This window comes from Acomys minous (assembly GCF_964271855.1).
Source record: "Acomys minous genome assembly, chromosome: 13".
Taxonomy (NCBI): domain Eukaryota; kingdom Metazoa; phylum Chordata; class Mammalia; order Rodentia; family Muridae; genus Acomys; species Acomys minous.
Window position 1 is genome coordinate 95,050,521 of NC_140495.1, and position 23,609 is coordinate 95,074,129.

Sequence of the window (23,609 nt, forward strand, 5' to 3'; positions counted from 1 at the left end):
TCCCACACATATTCCCCAAGCTTCTGCCAAAATAAATCAGCCACTGCTTTGGTGTTTAAACTGTCTCCTGTGGCTTAGAATTCCTTCTTGTTCCTCTGTAGCATGCTGGGCATTTCTCTACCACTAGAGTATGCATCTAGAGACAGTGCGGGACGGGATGGATCTTAAATAAAACCATGTCCATTTGCAGCAGATTCTAGGTGAACTCATAACCTAGGTCTCCAAAAAGGGGTAATCAGCCCCCTCTTTGAAAAGAAAAGGGGACAACTAAGCGTATTTAAGGGACTGACTGGGTGTTCACACTCACCCCCACTTCATCCATTCTGATATTCAGAGCGTCAGTCAATGAGCTCATTTTTCCAAAAGACATCTTAAGACTGCAGACAGGGAGCCCAAATAGCCAAACTCTGGCTGTGGCTTCAAGATGTCTTAATGTCATCAGTACACGAGGTCATATGTTATTTTAGAATAGTTATAATTACATTTGTTCAACCATGTTTAAACCCAGGCATTTCAAGCTTTGAGCCTGTAAATTCAACCACGATTTCCCACAGCGCCCCCCCCCCTTTTTTTTAATTATTCCTATGAAAATAATTCATTACGACAGCCATTTGGCTTCACAAAGATTTTCTCTCAGTACACATTTTACTCTAAGCAAAAATAAAATGAAAATAGGCAAATTCTTCCTTGACTGGTGTAAGTAAAGAGTTACCAACCATCATTGATTATCCGTGCCCTTAAATGTACGTTGAGTAGATTTCTTCATTTGAAATGCTCGTTTTCCAGAGCTCTTCTGATAAGAAATGTTTTATGGGTCAGGGTTCAGAAAAGAAAACAGAAACATTCCAGAAGGGACTGGGTACTTTTTGAAAGATTGTTGTAAGAACCAGAAGAGAAAATATGGAAGAAAGCCATCAAACAGGTGCTTTCGAGTTTACCATTAATTTGCAGCAAATTAACATTCTACTCTTGCTGCCCAGGCCAAGAACTCCAAAGGCTCCCAGGGCACGAGGTTTGCTCAGCACTCAGCCCAGTTTCCTCTGTGTTTTAGCCTGGTATACAACGTCTTTGTAATGTGGGAAAAAATGCATGTATCTCCTTCAGGTTCTGATAGACAAAAGCTCACATGCAATCTGTCTCTTCCCGGGGATAAGCTTACCTAAGATGCGGGTTTTGGTTTGTATCCTTCCAAAGATGGCGGAAATTCTTCTGTCATGAATCCCTGCCTGCCCTGGCTTGTTTTGTATCAACTTGACGCAATCTAGAGTCATCAAGGAGGAGAGGCACTCTCAACTGAGAAAATGCCTCCATTAAAACAAACTGCAGGGCATTTTCTCAGTGATTGATGGGGGAGGGCCCAGCCCATTGTGATTGGGGCCGTCCCTGGGCTCCGGGTCCTGGGTTCTATAAGAAAACAGGCTGATCAAGCTACAAGGAGCAAGCCAGTAAGCAGCACCCTTCCATGGCCTCTACATCAGCTCCTGCGTCCAGGTTCCTGGCCTGATTTCTCTCAGTGATGGACTTTTACCTAAAAGTGAAAACAAAATAATCCCTTTTCTGTCCAACTTGATTTTTGTCAGCATTTCATCTCAGCAACAGTACCCTAAGTAAGAAACTAACATGTGCAGTAGGGTGCTCTGGTGCACCTGAAGTGAATAAAAGAAAATAAGATTTAGATTTCAAGATTAGTCTATTAAAAAGGAAAAAAGAAGAAAGAAGAAAAGAGAGCTAGCTATGCTAAGAGATTGACATGTAAAATATATATTGGTAACCTTGTTTTAAAAAATCAAGGCTATAAATAAAAGTAAATTATTCTTGTTCAGGTTTTAGAGTTTCTGGTTCATAAAAACCTAAGCGGCTTGGGGGTGTGGCTCTTTCTTTGCTACTGGCTTTCTAGATCACTACTGGACCGTAACTCACTCCAACATGTCACTGCTTCCCAAGATATTATAAACAGGGGGACAAAAAGGTCTAAATCTTTCCCATTCCCTAGGGAAAAATGAGTCAGTGCAGCCCGTGTCGCGGGTGCTAACACGGACCTGTCTTGCTTGGTAAATACATCTGAGCAATGTCGGGAAGCACCCCACTGATTTGATTGAGATGGGGCGGCTTCCATCTCTCTCATTGGCTAAGCCAGCCATTCAGAGGTAAAGGCTGCAGGAAGAGCATCAAGTGGATAGTGCGTGGGGAGTGGACATTTGTCCACGTTCACAGCAGGTTCACTTTATGAGAAACTACTGCACGCATGTTTCACCTACCGGCGCCATTAGTGGCCTTTGAAAACTAGCTAGCGGGCCTAAGATATTAAACTAGTATGCGCCAAACCCTTCAGACTGACCAGATGCCTGCAATAGTCAGCAACAGGCAGAAGCACCTCACGCTTAGCTCTGATAGACCGCAGCATCTGAGGGCCAGCGTGAGAACTTTAACGAGCAATTTTTGGTAAACCAAAGCAAATGCATTGATCAAGGTTGACTTTCTCATGTAGGGGGGTACTCGCTTTAATATCGCTTCCAAAATTCTTAAATCCTGGGCTCTATTTTGATCTCAGATCGGAGGGACATGGCTGTAGGCGGTACTGTCCTTGGACCAGAGACCGAACATCAGTTGTGGAAGCTCGTGCTCTGTGCTCTGTGGTCACGTGTCGGCTCACCTGACTCCGATGCAGAAAGCTCTCAACACAGATGGAAAAGGTAAGGTACCGCTCAGCGACGTCAGGACCCCAAGACCTAAGGATCTTGAATCCATCAGCGATTCCCCAACGTTCTGTCCCCAAGAAGTGGGAATTTATAGGCTCGCCCTTCGAGGTACCGGCATTCACGTGATAGTAAAACACGAAATGCTTATTCAGAGAGTGAGTGAGGATGAAGGCGAGGTCAAATAGTCCTTCTACTTTTGGTAGGAACGTGGTAACAGGGTGCACATAGTTATTGTCCACCGCACATCCTTTCTTGTATTTGGTCCTCTCAGGGTTTGGCTTATACTAAATTTCCGTTTCAGAGCACTTCTGTTAGGGCCCATCTTAAATCCACTGGGTTGGGAGATGCAACCATTTGACCCATGTCGGGGCCGGGAGTCCAGGAAAGAGTGAGAGGTTTGCCCCAAACTGAAGGTGATCCAGGGAATGAAATTCAGAGGTGAAATCTGAGTGAAACAGTCCCAGCTGGTGGGATTGTTTAGGAAGGCTTAAGCGGTGGGGCCTTGTTGAACGGAGGTGTGCTAACTGGGAGCAACTCTGAGTTTCAAAAGACTTGCGCCATTCCCAGTCAGACTCCCCCTGCCTCCTCCTGCTTGTTTGAGAATGGGAGCTCTCGGTTTTTCTGCTGCTATGAAAGGGCATTTGAAAGCCTCTATGATTCTTGTAGACAATTATGAGCATTTAATTGAAAATAAAAACCTAGCTATGAGGTGACTTTGGATAATATTATTAAAAAGTAGAGAGGAAGAAAATGAAGCAGAGATAAAACTACCAGTGACATTAAACAATGAGCCAGCAGACAAAGGCTTTAAAAAATCACTGCAGCTGAGCTATAACTCGGGAGCAGAGAAGTTGACTAGCATGGACAAGACCCTGGAGTCAGCCCCCAGCAGCAGCAGCAGCAGCAGCAACAGCAACAGCAAAACTTGATTGATGTGCTTAAGAAAAAAAAGGGTGTTTTTAAATGCAGGATTTCTCGGAGGACTGTATTTCCTGTTATGTAGATGGATATGTTGAGTCTCTCGTAGACAGATGATTTAAATGCGCGGTTTCCAGACGGTGGTGGTACTCTGACTTCTGGGAACTTAGAAGGTGGGGCTGAGCATGAGGAAGCAGGTGACCAAGGGCAGTTCCTTGGAAGTATAGTATCCGTGGCTCCTTCCCGTCTGATTCTCTCTCTGTGTCCTGTCCACCCAAGTGTGAATTGCTCTACTCTGCCATAGCCTCCCCCACTGTGATAAACCAGAATTTCTGACGCTGAGAACCAGATTGAACTCTTCCTTCCTTAAATTATTATGGTAGCCCTTTCGGTCACAGCGATGAAAGAAGTAACCAGTATACAAAATTGGTGCCAGAAGTAGGGTTATTGCTGTAACTAAACCTGAACACATGCTTCCTAGACTCTTGGCATTGGTTTGTGCAGAGAATTTGCAAGAGACTGAAAATATTAGTTAGAGTTTACTGAGTGATTCCAGTGGGATCTCAGAAGACTGGATTAAAACTAAAATAAAAAGGTAGATAGTAAATGACAACCCATGACGTTTCAGATGGGAGCAAGAACTCTATTGGGAATTGGACTACAAGACACTCATGCTACACTCTGACAAAAGATTGTGTTTTATTGATGCCTTTTTTTGGGGGGGAGGGAGAGGCCAAGCTTAAAGAAAATGGGCTAGCTGATTTGGCAACAGAAACTTCAAGAGAGGCTAGTATTCGGGATGTGGTGTCATCATCATTGGTTGATTTGAACGAAGTATATAGTGAAAATTAAAAAAAAAAAGCATAGCAGAAGGATCTGAAAACGTTGCTGCTTGGGCAGAAAAAGGAATTGGTTAAAAATTGTGGTCAGTAAAGAGATCAGTGCCATTAAAGAAGAGGGACAAAAGGAAATTGGCCAGATCACATCAACCATTGGGTCAAAGGTATTGAAATAGCAAAGTCACGTGAAAGACTTTTCCTTGAGAGGAGAGAGAAAAACTAAATATTCTCTTCGAGAAGGTTCTGCCACCAGTTATTCACAGAGCACTGCAACCTAAGTCTAAGGTGACCATGCAGTTGACAGACCAAGGTCTGTCGATTGGATCGTCTGTCAACAAGGATTAGGAGGTGTGACCTTGTTGGAGAAAGGATGTCCCTGGAGGAAGAGCTTTGAGGTTGCAAATGCCCATGCCAGGCCCAACCTCTCTGCCTGCCCCCTACCTATCTGTGGACTAGGATGGAGCTCTGAGCTACGTCTCTAGCCCCATGCCTGCCATGTATACAGCCAGGCTCCCTGCTATGACCTCATCCCTGAATGACATGTTTGTTTTGTGGAACACAGAGTGCAGGAGTTACAAGGTGACTGATGATTCTCAAATTTTAAAGAGTGTGTGTGAGGGGGTGGTTCTCCGCAGAGAAGCCCTCAGACTGTGATGAATGAGGCTGTGAGCGTGAGCCTAAGCCATAATGTAACCTTGGGATGATAAAGATACCAGAAATGTAGAATATCAGCCAATAATAGCTGTGAGCTACAAGGCAAGCCAGGCCCAAAAATAGCCAAGTGGACTGCAGATGGCTGGACCCTAGGAATGGAGCTACCCAAGTGTGTGGGAGTTTACCAGAACATCACTTATCCTAGATATTGGACATGGAGTTGTACAATCTTGATAGACCTCAGCCTTTGGTTCTACGGTGGTTTGAATGAGAATCATTCCCATGGGCTATATGTGAATGCCGAGTCACCAGGGAGTGGAACTGTTTGAAAGGATTAGGAGGCAAGGTGGTCGCAGAAGGTGTATCACTGTGGGTGGGCTTTGAGGTTACAAAAGCCATGCCGGGCCTGATCTCTTTGCCTGTTGGCTGCCCGCCTGTAGCTCTCCAGCCCCTTGTCTGCCATGCACACCACCATTTCCCCTGCCATGATAGTAGACTAAGCCTCTGAAACTATAAGCAAACCTCCAGTTACATGTTTCCTCTCGGAAGAGTTGCTTTGGTGATGGTGTCTCTTCACAGCAACAGAACACTGACCACAACAGTTTCCGTATCTCCTTTCTATGCCCTAGTTGGGACACTGTGTGCCAGGATATACTGGAAGTATATAATTTTCTCTTTATTTTGTAATAGTTAAGTGTAAGTTTCAGAAGAAATTTTGGAAGCTTCTAGAAATGTAGGTTAAATGCATTTTCTGTTATGGGATGGGTCTTTGGAGGCTAGGGTCAGAATGTTAAGGCATGAATGTATAATGTCCCCTGTAGGCTCTTGACTTGAGTGCTTAGTCCCCAGGTAGTAATGTTATTTTGGGAGGACCTGGGAACTTAGGCAGTGGGCTGACCTGGAAGAAGTAGGTCACTAGGGACGTGAAAATTGTGCGCGTGCCCTTGGAGACCAGAGGCCAGCCTTGAGTGCCTTCTTGTATCAGTCTCATGGTTTTTTTTTTTTTTTGTTTTTGGACAGGGTCTCTCACTGGCTCTGGAGCTCAGTGACTGGCTAGACTGGCTGGCTAGCTTAGCTTCTGTCCCAAACCAGCAGCCTCCTATGTGAGCAAGGGATTTCCTCGTGCTGTACAGCAAGCACTTTGCCCTCTGACTCACCTCCCCAGCCCCAAAGGCATTAATTGATTATCAATGTTAAGTTGAGTTTTAGGACACAGACTCTTTGTGCAATCAGCAAATGCGTGAGGGTATGATTGCCTCCACTTTTAGCAGTGAAGAGGTTCAAAGCCGGAGACAAGAAGTGGGTAAAATTCAGACTAACGTCTTCTGGCTCTGCCTCCTGAGCCCCAGAAACTTCCGCAAACTGTATAAAGTTCCGCTTTCACGAGTAAAACACGGGTAATGTCACCTACATAACTATTTCCATAACAAAGACAAATGTTGATGTGCAGCCAGCACGGCATGGAAGAGACAGGGGGACGGCACGACACTGGAGCCTGACATGCCACACGTCGTGTCTCCCGAGGTCCGACGTGGCCAAGTTCTCCCCAGCGCTGGAAAGGCTTGCTGTTGATTCCAAGGAGCACCAGCTGAAACTGCTGGCTTGCCTTCAGGAGCCATGTTGTAACAAAAATGAACCTTCTCTGAAAACATCCAATCCACACTCGGCCAAGGGAGACACACATGGCACTGAAGCCACTGTGCCAAACTCCTCAAATCTCTTGTTTCTCCAGCCACCATCCCCCTGCCTGCTAATGGAAGCGCAACGCGCTTGCATTATCCCTGTCTCCCAAGGACGCTGGAAGGGTAAACACAGACGTGTGGTTACAGAAAACTTTACAAAGCCCACAGCAGTAAATGAAAGTCTCCCAAATCAATTTGCCAGGCCACCTCTATGTTTGCTTTATGTGGCCAACATTTACATCAATACAGCATCTGTACATATTGTCCCGGGGGCCCAGGACCACCTTAGAAATATCCGGTGTAATGCCACCGCAAAACCCTACCTGCCGTAAAGAACTTCTCACGCAGGGAGCTCACTTGTTCCCACTGTAACCGTTTCTATGCTGCACTTAACGACGTTTTCAGCATTTAATGGGGTTTTTTATAATCTTACACTGACTCCAGCAATGTCTTTCGCAGCCACGAGGCAGGTAGACCTCCACGTGACACATCAGATACTTGAGGGCAACCATCCTCTCCCCTCGTGTCTTACGAGAAGGCCTCACGTACCATTCTGCCACGACATATGCAAGATTTACCAGTGTTCCCATGACAGGGTGGCAGAATCCAGCCTGCTCACAGGTTAAGTTCCTCTCCTGGATAGTCTTTTCTATCCTGGGAAACAGCTGCCTATGTATTACAGTAAGACGGGGCCAGTGGTGCTCCAGATGCGTTGGTTTGGTTGCCGTAAGACAGAGACTGTAAAAGTTCTGCTACCGCCCTCAGGCCAGGAAAAGAAACCCAATACAGAACAAGTTCTGCCCGCCTGCATCTAGGCTTCATTCTCTCAGCAACTCATTCAGGAAGTCCTACGTTTTGAAAGGGTGAAGTTTTGTCAGCGTTTTCTCTTGTGGCGCGTGGTGTAATGTCCGGGCTCACGGAGGCTCACTCGAAAGTCATCACGGTTGCTGCCACCTTTATTGCAGAAGTTTATCCTTTGTAAAGGTCTAGATGTGAATCTGGGGTTTGTTGTGAAGTTCAGGTGTTCTCTGTGGATATTTAGGGTTAGAAGCATCTGTGTTTCTTTCTCATTTCTTATATAGAGTTTTTTTTCCCTTCCATTCTCTCTCCTTCCTCCCTTGCTCCCTTCCTTTCTTCCTCCGTTCTTCCTTTCCCACAGACTCTTGTGTATCCCCAGGTTGGGCTTGAACTTGCTATGTGGATGCGGATGATCCTGGATTTTTTTTCCCTTTTCCATTTATTTATTGATTCACTTTACAGCCTGATCCCAGCCCCCTCCCTCCTCTTTTTCCAGTCTCACCCTCATGTCCCTCCCCCACCCCCAATCCTCACAGGGTGGGTTAAGACCCTGAATTCTTGATCCTTTTTACCTTCTGAGTACTAGGATTATAGACTTTCCGCCCACCGAAGTGATGGGTTTTATTACACCATTTCTTTTTGTGCATATAATGTGCTCAGATCATTTTACCTCCTCTGCAGCTCTGTACTACTCTCTCTGCCCCTTCCCCATTCCGTTATGCACCCTCTGTCATCCCTCTTTTAATGTCATGCCTTTCCACTTCCCCTTAGCTTTTACAAATGAGACAAACATGTTAATACCTGACAGAATAAAATGGATATAACTCATGATCATCATGTTGAGGCAGTGAGTCCTCTAAAGGAATACAGTTTTTAATACTGTCCACCGGTCAACATTGGGAATCTCTCCAAGCCTCGTGTTCAGGATTGTACATGCACATCTTCCTTGGAATTCAAGATGCTAAGACTTATATTTTAAACATCAGGGGATACTCATGACTATTATGCTAGTTCTCAACAACAACAACAATGCTGTAACATGGGAAACCCATTAACCTAGCACTAGTTAAGTACTGAGAACAGAGCAGACTGAAAAAAAAATGGCATTCACTGAGTTCCCACAGTTCCATGTTTCTAATATCAATTGTTGTGTGGCTCCTCTCTCTGTAGCCTGTTCTAAGTACTCTCTGAGCTGAGTGACAGGGATGTGTAGCAGGCATAGGCTGGGGTACACTATGACACATGTTAATGGTTTTTACTAAGAGTTGACAAGTTTACAACTAAGCTGGTGGAAAAAGCATTCATAGTCATGGAGGAAAATGGGGGAGACGCCAAGAGGGCTTTTAATGAGCCTCCTTTGGTGTGAACATATGTTAAAAAGAATATTTAGATATAGGAATTAGAGTGCATGAAAATAAACAAACTGCTGTCCCTGAAGGCTGAGAGGTGTACAAGGTCACGGAGATTATATATGTAATGAACAGTGTAATTGTGAAGCAGTTTTGTTCATTGTTAGTGAAGCAATAAACTTGACTCCCCCCCCCCAACCCCTTGACCTAGAAGAAATAGACCAACACGTTAGTCAGAAATATAGCTTTATTATCATAATATTTCATAATCTAAAAACTTCTTCCTTTTCATTCTGGGAACAGAAATATTCTAACATCTATACAATGGACTGGCCCTGCAGAAAACTGAAATACAGCCTCCAAACAAGCCACACTTAAAGGTGAGAATCTGTTATTAGTTTGGGTGGGGGTGGGGGTAGGGGAACAACAGTTCAAATGAAGATCTTTTCCCCTTACAAAATAAATAATAAAGTTCAATTTATACTTCAGTTAAACCTTGATTACAGTTTCCCAGAGACTTTGGTGATTTTTTTAAAAAGGACACAGCCTCGGATCTAAGGTTGATTGTCTTGTGGAACTCGGCCATGGTGTGAGTGAACGATTTCTCCAGTGAGCCAGCTCCCATTCGTCCACAGCAGGAAGACTATTGTACTCACTATATTTCCTTCTATGGGGGTCAGAATCCAGTTGAAACTCAAAAGTGTTTTTTTTTTTAATTTAGTAAGTCAACCTCAAAACTATTTGCCTTGTGGAATGTATAGAGAGTAAATACAAATCATGGTGCTTTGCAAAGATGGATGTGTACCACTGTCAGCAAGGGCTGTCATCCCTTCTAGGCACGTTACATGAACACCAACGATGGCTTACTTTAAATAAAATGGGAAACAAATCTGGCTACACTATCTTCAACAACAAGCTGCTGTCATTGCACACACACACACCACACGGCAGGGAGCATGCAATACAATCAGCGAGTCACATTTTCAGTGCAGAAAGAGCCAAAGTGCAATTCTGATAGAGACATCAATAGTAAATAACTACGGAGGAAATTGCTTATCCAAATAACTACTAGCCTTAGATGTCTCCTCACAAGGTCACAGTGACATCCACAGCTATGTGCTTTCCCCAACTTGGAATTCGCCTACACACCACTTGGAAGATCTGTCCCCCTAACCCAGAAGCCACTGAAGACTCAGACATAAAACCTTTCCACAAGGGCAGCTTCAAAGTAATCTGAAAACGATGAGTTCTCCTTTTCAATTTATTGGCATCCTAAGGAAACTGCCTTATTATCACTTTTAATGTAATGGTCAGATGCTTGTTGCAATAACAATAATTCTACTAGTGTTAATTAGGTTACAATCTTAATTTTTAAAAGGAATTTGATGTACAGAAACAAAGCTATATAGTTTTAAAGCCACCCACCACAAATACACACTTTCTCCAGAGTATTTAAAAATAAACTATTCATATACTTGACATATATATATAGTGTATGTGTTAATATATGTATATATGTATGGACAACATTATTCCTGTTTTAGGGAGGATGTCAGCATGTATACACTCTAGAGACCTGATGGTATTGCTCAATTTCAGGAAAAATTTTTAAAAAATTCCTTTTAGAAGAAAATTTTTAAACAGGAGATTCTTGAAAGTTCTTCTAGAAGGATGATGCCATTTGGGGAGGATGGTGTCAGAGGTCAGATTTCACATGCACCCCCTTTTTTCCTGAATTTGCAATAGAATGCAGTGCACAATGAACACCCCAGGTGTGTAGCTGACAGGTAGGGAAGTGCGCACTGGCCGTAGGAGCAACAGGAGGTGAAGTGAGCTTCCTGGTGGAAAAGGAAGACAGCAAAAAGAAGGGCATGCTCACAGCTAACAGACAGGAAGCTGGTAGCACTTCCGGAGAAGCAGGTGGTAGCAGAAAGCTGGGCGTCCCTGCAGCATGGCCAGGATGGTCCTGGTGTGCTGAATGTGCTCTCCTCTGGAGCATCATGCACTTGGACACCACACCCATGATGCTGCTGACCCCTCGGGTCTTAGCAGCTGTCTAGATAGAGGCTGGTCGGCAGCTCTGAGGGTCCAGCGTGCTTAGCCAAAGAAGGCAGGTGGGGTACACCCAGATCTGAAGAGATATGCTCTGAAGGACCTCAGATCAGAATTACACAAACCCAAAAGCCATCTGGCAACGAGAGAACTGAGGTCTAACTGAACACATCCCGTAAATCACCTGGAGATTAAAATCTTGATTAACCGGAATCCTCAAGGGTTACCAGTAGTCTCTATCAAAGAGACTTTCAAGATGTCTCAAAGGGAGTCTACACACAAACACACAACAGCAAAAACCTTTTATTTCACTGCTCTCCACAAGAATTTTACACTCCCAGCTGGGTGTGGTGGCACACACACCTGTTATCCCAGCACTCAGGAGGCAGAGGCAGGAGGATTACTGCAAGTTCAAAGCTGGCCTGGTGTATATGTATATATATCAAGTTCCAAGCCAGCCAGGGCTACATAGCATAGCAAGGCCCTGTCTCAAAACACCAATAATAACAATAATAACACATATTTTTTAAAGTAGAAGAACTTCACAGTCACGTTCCTCGCCTCATAATTCAGAGAGAGAGTGTGCAGTGGACACAAGAGCCTTGGCATCTCGTGTGGCCCAAGTACTAATGGCCACTTCGTAGAACCCCAGGTGCCAGGACGGCAGGAGACTGGGCCAAAAATTTTAGAAGATACAGATCCATGTTACCAGCACTACGTGATAAGAGTGCTTCAACTTTTACTTTATTGGCTTTTTATTTTTTATTTTTTGTAATTTGCCTTGCTTGCACCTAAAAACGAAGTTGAAATAAAATCTTGGTCCACTGAGACCTGCCCTGTGTTAAATTCCGGTTAATCGGGGTGTTCCTATGCGCTGTGTTCCTTGCCCTCCTGCTACGCCTTCCTAGGACAACAGGTCCAAAAGGACAACACTGACGGCCCTGGGACATCATTCCGCACGCCCCGTGGTGATGCTTCCACGCCCCTCTCTTTCTAGATAATATTCACAATTGCTGTAGGCTTCTTTTTAGCCATTTTGGGCCTGAAGTTGCCTTTCCGGCTCAGGCCCAGGTGCTCCCCTTTCTTAGCTGGTCTGAAGAATTCTCTGGGAGAATCAGCTTGTTCCTGAATGGTCTTGGCAGGCGGCATCCCCGCGCGGTCCTCCTTGGCTTTCTTAAGATGGCTCCTCCCCTTTAGATGGAAATGGGTCCTCAGCTCAGGGTGGTTACACACAGAGTGCCCTCTGCTTCTATAGGAGTCAGGAGAGGAACAAAAGTGGCTTCTTTATAACTCAGAGGAAAAATAACTAAGCACTCCTGTCCACCACAAATACCATCCCCCTGCCCCCTCCAATAAGTCACAGATACTGGTATTTCCTGCCATGACTGTGTGATGCTAAATCCCAGGGAGATACTTACTAGCCCTATTACTAAGTGATGAAATAGGCACAGAAAAAGTAAAGGACTGCCAGAATGACGTGCACAGATGCAGGACAGAACGCAAATCTGTTTCAAAGTATGTGACATATAAATAGTGCCTATAGAGTAGTAATAATACTATGTATCATATATAATATATAATTGTAACATACATGTATAAATGTATACGTTACATATTAGTAAGAAAAAGCCACAGTAGCGGGACCATCCTTTAGCACTGCTATAGCACCACTCACTGATCAGCTGCTATTTAAAAGTGGCACCTGCATGCAGGTAAAAGTTCAAATAAGCTTTTAAAAACCCACAGTTGATATCGTATCAAGCACAATAGGCTTTAAAAAATCTACTTGTAGATATCTTATCAAATGCAACAGGAAAGCATACAATGTAAACGTTATCCAGTGGCCCAAGTGTAAAAATGACATACGTACAGGCATCTGGGCTTCCTGTTCGATGAGACATCTGTGAGCTGATGGGAAACAAAGAGGAGAAAGCATTAGTTCACTTGAAGGCTAGATGTAACTCATATGTGTACGTGTGGGGTGGGAAGGGGGGGGGTTGAATAGATTACTCAGTGGGGGGGGGCACTACCCCAGCATGTGCACGTAGCAGCTACAAAAAGACATAGACTATGTTCCTCTGTTAGCCTCCTCCCTACTGTCTCAAGACAGAGTCTCTCACTAAACCCGGAGTTTACTGGTAGGCGAGTGGCCAGTCAAGCCTAGGGAGCCATTTGTCTCCTGCACCACCGCCTCTGCCGTCCTGGGCGTTACATGTACATGCAGACATACTCCACTTTTTAACGTTGGCCCTGTGAACCTGAACTCAGGTCCCCATGCTTGCATAGCAAGCATTTCACCCACTGACTCATCTCTCCAGCCCCTGGGCACGGTTTTAAAACTCTGTAATGAGTTAGCGGCATTACCTAGGGAGCCACCCATTACATCAGTGAACGTGAGCCACTCTGGACACCTGTTCTCAGTTTCCCAAGAAGTTTGTATCTGAAGATCTCAAAACTTTTCCAAAGTAAATAAATAAATAAATAAATAAATAAAATAAAATAAAATAAAAAGCTTCCCAATAAATCAGGGTTGGAAAAACAAACCTGCTTTTAAAACCTGGCCCAATGTGTTGTTATTTCTCAGGATCTGGCTGTGTTCGCCGCTGATTTGGTACAGCTGTAGCTAGTCACAAAGTACCAACTACGAGGAAATGAGCGTCAAATGTTATTTCCTAAATATATCGTTTCTAAAATGAGAACATCTGAAGAGCAAGCCCCACAAGCCTCCCCAAGGCCATCTACCGTCTAGATGATGGCCACTCCAAGCCATAAAATATCTGCCTGTGCTTTGTGCCTGGGCTCAGAGTGCCTTCATGGGCAGCATGAATCAGTGACTATCATATTGCGATCCAGATGTCACCGGTCCACTTACGGGGAAGCCCAGGGCATTGCCAGCCCTAGGTTCCCAACCTCCTTTAAGCAGCCCTCACTGGGATGAAGTCATGTCAGATCTCTAGGCAGATTCAAAAGGAGAGCAATGAAAAGGCATCCTTGGAATTTGGACCAGGAGGATGGTGACATGCTTAGTGTCAGGGGAGGGCTGGGTCTTGCATCACCTCAGGACGCCGAGAGCCGTAAATACACAAGTCCCTCACATAAGGTGCTATGGGAGCCTGCACGTCTCCACACCCCATATACCTACAAGGTGCATCCAACTTTTTGACATTGCAACATGATGCTGTCATCTGCAAAGTTCACATTAGCGAACTCAAGTTATAAAAATCATCTCCCCTCCCCCGACACACACACAATCCCAGATGCTATGTTCACAGAGATACTCAGCTAACATTCCTGGCCATGGTCTGGGCACACGGGCCAGTCTAAATCATCATTAAATGTCTTGCAATACATAATAAGGTGTTTAAAAATAATGGGGCTGGCTGGGCAGCAGGGGTGCACACCTTTGATCCCGGCACTGAGGAGGCAGAGGCAGGCGGATCTCTGAGTTTGAGGCCAGCCTAGTCTACGGAGTGAGTTCCAGGACAGCCAGGGTGACACGAAGAGAAACCCTGTCATCAACAGCAACAACAACAACACAACCATGGGTCTAGAGAGAAGAGACCACTGAGATCATTGCAGAAGAGAAAGATTTAATAGCCAGAGGGCAAGGAAGTCGGCTGTGAGACTGTGTCCCTTAGAAATATCAATAAGGCCATACCCATATATATGTATACACACGCACACACATGCACACATACACACACATACACATACAATTAAAGAAAAAGAAGGCATGAATTTGAGAGAGAGCAAGACATGGGAGGAACCAGAGGGAGAAGGTAAAAGCAGGGAGATGATGTAATCACATTCTAATTTTTTTTAAAGAGGCACTCGCTGCTCTTCCAGAAGACCCTGGTGGTTCCTGGTACCCACATGGTACCTCACAACCATCCCTAAGTCTAGTTTCAGAGGATCCAATGTACACATATGGCGCACATATATCCATGCACATACATGTACTCATATACATAAAAACAATAAAAAAGAAATATTTTTAAAATAATAACAAGTTTGGAGTGGTGGTGCACTCCTCCCGAACCCAACCAGGGGTTGGAGATAGGCTGGCTTCTATGAGTTCCTATTTGGACTGGCTTATGTAGTGCGTTCCAGGCTATCAAGAGGCGATGATGATGATGGTGGTGGTGATGGTGGTGGTGATGGTGATGACGATAACAATAATAACAAGAAAAAAGTTTATATCCACTCAGACCTTTTTTCCCTCCCCCCAAATTCTTTTGATGTGCAGGTGGCTAGAGCCATGTTAATGAAGCTGAGGTATGCAGCTTCCCAAGGTATAGGCCTGTTCGGGGCTGCCACAGGGCTGAAAGAGCTGGCCCCACTTCATCTTAAGTTTTGTGTAGGTAACGGCCCTGTCCACAATCCGGTCCAGACCAAGACTTCCAGGTCGTTCCTGGCCCCCTGTTCCCCTCATCCTCTCAGTGTGCCCCTCCAGCAGCGCCCAAGGACCCTCCTGAGCTCTACTTCAAGGCGCAAGGCTCAGCTATCCTCCGTCCTCCTCTGCCGCGGACTCCCAGCCACTACCTCTCACCCCCTCTCACTTTAGCCTCCGTGTCGTGTCTCTCATTCGGATGCCCTTCCATCCCGGAAGCCTTCCCTCAGCTTCCCTGTGCACTGGGAATCGATCTAAACTCCTCTTGTACCCGGCAGCTCTCTGGCTTTGCCTCCTACCCCTCCACCGTGCCACGCAGGCCCCATTGTCCTTGCGTACAACACTCTGCTTGTGACTTTCCACAAAGCTGTAATCCAGGTCACAGTGCAGGCGTAGGGATCTTTCTGTCCGTGGCCCCAAAGCAGTGCCCTACCTGAACACCACAAACATATGGCATCTTTCCCTGGCCTTGCAGTAGTTACCGCCATGAAAGGATGCCATTACTGATTTGCTCGCTGTCCCCTCCACGCAAGAGAAAAAGGACCTTGTTTGTCTTGCTCATGGCGTGGTCAACACCTCATAAGCACTGCGCCCTCAATAAATAAGTGTTAAGTGAATTACTGCTAGCCCTCAATTAGCTGCTGGGAGGAAATGAATGCAGTATTTAAAACAAGATTATCCAAGCTGTTTCCCCATCTTTTAGCTGAGTAGTTCTGAGATTTTTTTTTTTTTTTTTTTGGCAGATGGGCTATTAGGTCACTTTGTGTCTAATTTGACAGCATCTTTCAGGGCACAAGAGATAAAATATCTGAGTAAGCATACCGTATTTTTAGAAATCAGCCAGGTGAAAAAAAGAACATAAATGCTCAAGGGGATTCTGGGAGAGATGCAGCATGCCGAACATTGTTTCAGAAAAGGCGCAAAAGGTGAAGGGGAGAGAAGCTTCCTACAGCACAGAAGGACGCAGTGCTGATAGTCACGTTCTGGAAGAGGCAGCCCACTTAGCAGTGTAAGGCCTGCCCTTCTCTCTGGAATGCTTCTAGGGGAAAGGAAGAGGAGAGAAAAGTGAATCCACTGTGTGCAGCCTACAATGGGAGGTGTCAGTAGGGCTGGGGGCCATTTTCCTAATTGCTCTGATGGAGGGGACACAGAAGTGCTAGCAGGAAGGGATGAGATGGGAGGGTCAGGCCGAATGGCTGCTTGTCCTATGTGGCACTAATGACCTATTCTGGGTGACTCCAGAAGCCTGGGTCAGATGGGTGCTCTGCAATAAAGTAAGCTGTGCCAAATATCTGATTCAAAGTCCTTGCTAAAAGCGTCCAAGTTTTTCTGTCCGCATATTCACAGAGAGGGTGACAAAGCAGACACAGCTCTCTGATTGTATTAAAGACGTAGCTCCTCATTTTATAGATGGATACGTTTTGACCATAATGTGTGTATGTGTGTGTGTGTGTGTCTGAGAGAGAGAGAGAGAGAGAGAGAGAGAGAGAGAGAGAGAGAGAGACAGACAGACAGACAGAGAGAGACAGAGACAGAGACAGAGACAGAGACACAGAGACAATGAGAGACAGAGAGACAGAGATCCCATTGCAGTGTCTGCAGACTGCCCAACTTGACCCAAGGAAGAGGCTGAGGAAGATACAAACAAAGCAAAGAGGACAAACTACCCATCCACGTGTCTAATCCTTTCTGAAATCACTGTTTACTCAGGGTCTTTCCAAGGCCACAGCTCCAATCTCCAGCAATGAGGCCATCCGCCTCACTCCAGCCTGGTCCCACCAGTCACACAGCTCTCGTAACTAAATTGCTCATTACAATTTCAGCCCCACTTAGTATCATTTGGATTCGCCAGTGCTTCCTCAGGTTGAGCCAGCTGGCTGAAGGCAGATCATAGGACTGAACCATAAAAGAGACAAACACAAATACTTAATTTCCTACCATGTGTGAAGGAATGTCTGTGTACCTTGTGTAAATACATATATGTGTGTGCATATACACACACACATATGTATTTGTGTGTGTATTATGTGAACGTGCACATGTTTACATGTATATATATCTGTGTATGCACATGTAGTTTTGTATATGTATATCTGACCAGAAGAATAGGATGCTATATCAACTTTTGATTACAAAATTGAATATATGTGAAATAATTATTGCTACAACACTCAAAGAAAGTTTTACAATAAGCGCTGTTGAAGAGCGGTTTCCTCCCTGGTAAGGAAGGCCAAGTGCATATGAATATGGCTGGATCTTGCTTTCTGGAAGTGACTATTCCTTAATATTATCTTGAAGAACTTCAAACCTGGGGACCTTCCTAGTCTACCTGAAAATTAAGACTGAAACCCGGATATTTCCAACTTTGTTATTTTTGCAAGCATATAAAAATATGTCTACCAATCCAGTTTGGAATGGATGTCTGGATGTCAAAGGTCAGTGTGTACTCCAGACACCCTGGGTACCACAGCCAGATGGAGGCATGGTCCAGCCAGGGACTTCTGATGATAGCTGGGAAGCTCGTGTGAGTCACACAGCTCGCTTCGTGTCTGTTCTGTCTTAGCTTTGTCTAGATCCATCGCTGTGGTACTTGGGTGGGGTGGAAGGGCCTTAGAGGCTGGTGGCTGGCTGGGTGAGGACTCACCACGCGCTCGCTAGCGTCGCGGCTGAAGCCAGAGGCCTGCTGGCTCTGATAGTATTCCAATTGCTTCTCGGCCAATTCTACCCGCTGCAGCAGGTTCTCGATAAAGTCCCGGAGCCTCGCTTTCCCTTGGACCTCCTTTTCCGCAGCTGCTTCTAGGAAATGGTTGAACGTGACGACTTCCCTGCAAGGACAAAGCACACCAGAAGTCAGTCACTCGTGGCATCCCGACGGACACCTGCAAGGCCTCAGGCTTGGTGACGGCCATGGGGATGACAGGAGGCATGGGAGTGCCTGTTGAGGCAAAGTCGCCATAGAATGTAAAAATAAATGTGTATGTCAGGAGGGAGCAACATTGAAACTAGGTACAAGGTGACAAAGTGAAGGGGGTGGGGTGGGCAGTGGCGATATTTCAGAAAGCAAAGTCGGTATCCGCCATTTAGATGGACATACCTCAAGGATGTCCCGAGGAAGATGTCACAACGACACCTGGGAATCGTAAACTGCATACACCACAGGCATGCAAGATGGATCGGAGTGGCTGCCAGGACGCGTGCACAGAGGAAGGAGCCGGGAGACTCCAAGATCCCAGAGTTACAAAGAATGAGATGAGAGACCCCGGCGATCACTGAGAACCACGCCTTTCTCTCCCTAAGGAATGGTAGGGGGGTTCTTGGTAGGAAAGTATGAAAGTTAAAGCTGAAGCTGCAGCTCGGTTGGTAGAGCTATCCTAGCGTGTACAAAGCCCTGGGTGCGATCCCGAGACGCACATAAAACTGGGCACGGCGGTACATGCCTGCAAGCCCAGCATTCGGGAGGTTGAGGAAGGAGGATTAAAAAGAAGTTCAAGGTCATCCTCAGCTACCTAGTGAGTTCAGGGCCAACCTGGACTACATGAGACTCTTGCCTCAAAAATAAAAACAACAACAACAACAAAAGGTGGGAGGTGGGGGGAGGGAGTTACCCACACTGCATTCATAACCTCTTTAGTAATTAGACCCCAAGCCATAAAACACTTGTTCAAGATACCTAACAGGAAAAAAAAAAAGGGACTCAATATAAGAGAATATAATGTTCATGACCTGGCTTCAGAGGCCACAGCATCGTCACTCTGCTAGAAATGACCCGTTGTTGTTGAGTTTTGGCACGGCATCATGTGTAAAGAGGAGTCATACACCCCTCAGCCGCTCACTGGGACCGTGCGTGGCCCCGTACTTCTTTCATGTATTCTCACCAAAGCAACAAACTGTTACCAAGCTGAAGTGGAGCTACTGAAACCCTGCTGTGCTCCGTGAAGCTAGGTACCAAAAGTAGCCGCAGGGTGGATGGGGAGGGTCAGTGGGTAGGACAGCTTGAAGCAAGAGCCTGCAACCCGAGTCTGGTCTCCAGTACCACCACCACCACCACCACCACCACCAACAACAACAACAACAACAACAACCCAGAGACTACCATCTCCCAAAAGTTGTCCTTTGACCTCCACACACCCATCCACACTCCCCGACACATGCAATAATAATGAATACAAATTTGAGAGTAAGCAGTATTTGTGAAACTTGTAAAACGATATCCCTCTTCTTACTAAGTCGTTTGGGGGGGGGGGGGGAATAGTCATCGCACATAAAATCTGGGCTTTGTGCGAACAGGTAAGTTGTTTTGTGTGGTGGCTGAGGCAGACATGGCAGACGGTAGATCCTGAAGGATACAACGGCGAGGCTTATGAGTAAGAAAGAGAACAACATGGTGCAATCCCGAAGAGTAAACTTTTTTTTTTCTCACGGTCTTAATTTAGGTTCTCGCCCTGCTGAGTCAGAGCACTGTGTGAAGCCCTGCTAGGCCAGTTACAGAGATAAGGGCCAATCTTAGTCAGGTTGCAAGGGGAAAAACAAAATCTCTTTAACCACTCCTAAGTCATTTCCTGTCCCATCTTCGTCTTGCCATTTATTGTTTTAAAAGAAGAGTAAAATATTACTAAGCCCAAGATTTTATGGAAAATATCCCCACTAACAGGAACATTTGGCTCTAAAAGGGGGAAATGGCAGTACCAGTATAAGAAATTGACGTTGCTGCTCATTACTGTGCCGAGTGGTTTGCAGCCCAGGCACTCTGATTCAACCCTGGGACGCAAAGGCATCTGGAAATCAGCACAGCCAAAGGAGGCACAGAGGGGAAAGCCTTTTCCATGCAGCCAAAACTATAGTGAGAAAAACATATTTGCTTGCTCATCCGTTCACTCCTTTATAGGATGGCCCTAAACTCTGCTAGCTGAATAACATTACTTTTATTTATTATTGCATTCACTTATTTAATGTGCGTGGGTGTGTGTATGTGTGTGCGCACACGCACGAGTGCGCTCACAAGCGTGCATGCCCATGCCACAGGGCATATGTGGAGGGCAGAAGATGACAGACAGAAGTGAGTTCTCTCTTCCTACCACGTGGACTCTGGAGTTCCAACTCAGCCCTTCAGGCTTGGTAACAAACACCTCTGACTTGCTAAGCCGTCTCACGTGCGCGTTATATTCACACCTTTAGTGACCGAAGCCTTTGGATTACTTCTTCTGAGATGAGTTAAAGGCAGCTAACCTTGGGAAAAATCAAAATGCACTGTCATGTGATCAGCCCCCCTCCCCCCAGAAGCAGATTTGGAATGCAAATTCAGAGGATGGCTCTGTGAGTGAGAACAGCTAGGCATGGGGGCTCTGGCTTATAATCCTAGCACTGCTGGAGACAGAAACAAGCAGATCTATGGGGTTCACTGGCCTGCCATCCTAGCCTACTCCGTGAGTGGGACGTCAATGAGATACTCTGTCTCAAAAAAACAAGGTGGAGGGCACCTGTGGAACTACAGCCAAGGCTGATGTCTATCTGGCTTTCACACACACACACACACACACACACACACACACACACACACAGTGGGGAAAGGAATGGTCAGAAGTGAACATTAACATATTATGATTTTTCACAATTTGCATGCCCCAGTCACCTACGGCAGCTTGCTACCAACGACCATTTCTTATCTGACTTCCTTCATTCCAGCACCCAGCCAGATTCTTGCCTGTCACATGCTGTTCTCTCAGCCAGAACCTCTCCCTAGTCCCTTGACTTAATGCTATTTTCTAACCCCAGGCTCTCCCTAAAGGAATCATTCTCACCCACCCACCCCCAAGTGTAGTGACAGAGAGCTGTGTACTGCCACAGGACCTTTTCCCTGTTGGGGCCGCACACACCACAGGAGACCAACTGTGTGACTTACTCACTTCATCATACAGTCACTGAGTTGGGAGAGGATATTAGTTCCTAGCCTTGCTGGGGCAGAAGATGTTCCAAAAAGCATCTTAATGAAGGAAACAATTATTTTGGCTCACAGTCCCAGAGGATGCAGCTGGTCCACGGCATCCACCGTTAGGAAGCAGAGAGGGATGCCTGGGTACTCAGTTCCCCTCTTCTTTGTTATTTAGTCCTGGATTCCGACTCTTAGAGTGCTGTTGCCCACATTTCACATGGATCTTTCCACTCAGCTACCCTAATTGAGATAAGTCCTCACAGATGTGCCCGGAGATTTGTCTCCATGGCAATTCTAAATCCCATCAAATTGACCAGCAAGACGAACCATCAGGGACACTGCATGTAGTCCACAGGAGCCCAGCAGATAACAGAGACCTAACAAATCCTTAATGAAGAACAAATGTACAACCAGAGCTCTAGCTGAGCATCCAACCAACCAGAAAAAAAAAAAACCCGTTCGCTTCCTTTGTTCCTTTTCGGATAGTCTTGGAGTGTAAGCCAATGACTAAACCACAGACACCTCCTACTGGAGTACGGTGGAATCTAAAATGGATTCCCATTTTCTACTCTTAAAAAATCACAGAGGGCTTCCCTTCCCAAAGGAAGACTCAGGCGAGTTATTTAAATTTCATCTTACGTTACTGATTTATGAACCTATTAGGGAGTATATGAAACGATAAAAATACCTCCAGCTAAAAATAGTCTAACTATTGATCACACAGCACCTCAGATGGTCTGTAATGTCAGCCGTGAGACAAGCCAACATGAAAGAACCACCCCCTCCAGGCACCGGAAGCTCTAGCTGCAAGCTTGGAAGCCAGAGCACGGCCCCATGCTCTCCGGGGGACCACTGAAGCTTGACACCGACACCGGCTTCTCTCCGTTTTTTTGTGGTCCCTTGCATCACTTTTCTTTTTTGCATTTTCAAATAAGATTTTTTTGGGGGGGGGAGGGGTGGCAGATTAGGGGAGATATCTCAGAGGGTAAAGTGCCCTCTGCAAACATGAGGACTTGGGTTTGATCCCCAAAATACACATAAAAGCTGACTTGGTAGCACGTGTCCCACCCCAACACTGAGGGGAGGAGGAGAGATCAATGAATCCCTTGAGCTCACTGGCCAGCCAGCCCAGCTGCATTGATAAGTGAGAAACCCTGTCTTAAAAGCTAAGGTAGAGACTGCTAAAGGAAGACACCCAACCCCCGACCTCTGGCCACAGATACACACACCCACAACCTGCTCACACCCACTGAAGCATGTGCATATCATACACATGTACGTGAAGGCTGTTTTTAAAACAACCTTTTTCTAGTCAGAAAATCAAATTGATTCATTGATTCTAAGTAGATTCGTACCACATCTTAAATTGCTCAGCTAGGATGAGAAAAGAAGAGAAAAAAAAAATGGAGAAAAAAACAGAACCAGAAAAAAAAATTTCCTGGAATTCTAAAAAAAATTTTTTTCACGCTATCCCTAAGAAAACACATTTAACATCCTCTTTATTTTGTCCAAAAGAAACAGAGATTGTCTAGAGACCCGAACTAAGGTCTGTAGAGAGGACGCAGAGGTAAAGAACACTGGCTGATCTCGCAGAGGACCTGGGTTCAGTGTCACTCGGTAGCTTACAACCATATGTAACTCCAGGAATGGGGGGGGTGGGGACGCGTTTCCATCCTCTGGCCTCCACAGGCACTGTACCCACAAGATGCCGAAACACATACACGCAGAAACACACTCATAAATTGAAAACCAATAAGTCTTAGAGGTGAACTAATAGTGTGGGACCCACAGATTGCCCCCCACCGCCCCCCACAATCTCTGCTTTTCACCATCGGATGGCTTTTGGCTACCATCCTAAATGAGGATCGGCAGAGACCACCGTGTTGTCCACTCACTGCTTTAGCTGATCCCGAAATGGAAATTGTGTCAATCAATACTCAATGTTGCCTTTGGGTGTGTGTGTTTTATACGCACCAGTGCCTGGTTGTGCGTGGAGGTTACTGTTTCATGCTGGATGTTACTCTTTGTTTTTCCCCATTGTATTCCCTTGAGACAGGGTCTCTCACTGGACCTGGGGCCAGAGTGGTGGCCAGCAAGTCCCAATAGCACTGAAAATTACAGGCATATGTGCAGCCACACTGGGCTTTTTATGTGGGCCCTGGGGATCTGAATGTGGTCCTCAGGCTTGTACCACAAGCGCATTGATCCTGAGCTGTGCTCCCAGCTCCCAGCTTGCCTGTAAAAGGTCCGTAGTCCACAGCTAAATGGATGTTACTGGCTCAGACTGCCTTTCTATGCC

General features: G+C 45.7%; 1 protein-coding gene across 1 annotated transcript in view; it reads right to left on the reverse strand.

Moving 5' to 3' along the window:
• Positions 1-9,330: 9,330 nt before the first annotated feature.
• The window catches only part of ZNF365 (zinc finger protein 365), a 24,243-nt gene continuing 9,964 nt past the window's right edge, over positions 9,331-23,609 (reverse strand). The window contains exons 3-5 of the mRNA XM_084753343.1: positions 18,026-18,206; positions 12,862-12,899; positions 9,331-12,240 (exon numbers count right to left, since the gene is read on the reverse strand). Of these exons, the coding sequence (XP_084609469.1) occupies positions 11,985-12,240; positions 12,862-12,899; positions 18,026-18,206 (475 nt within the window). The 3' untranslated portion in view covers positions 9,331-11,984. The remainder of the gene's footprint in view (positions 12,241-12,861; positions 12,900-18,025; positions 18,207-23,609) is intronic.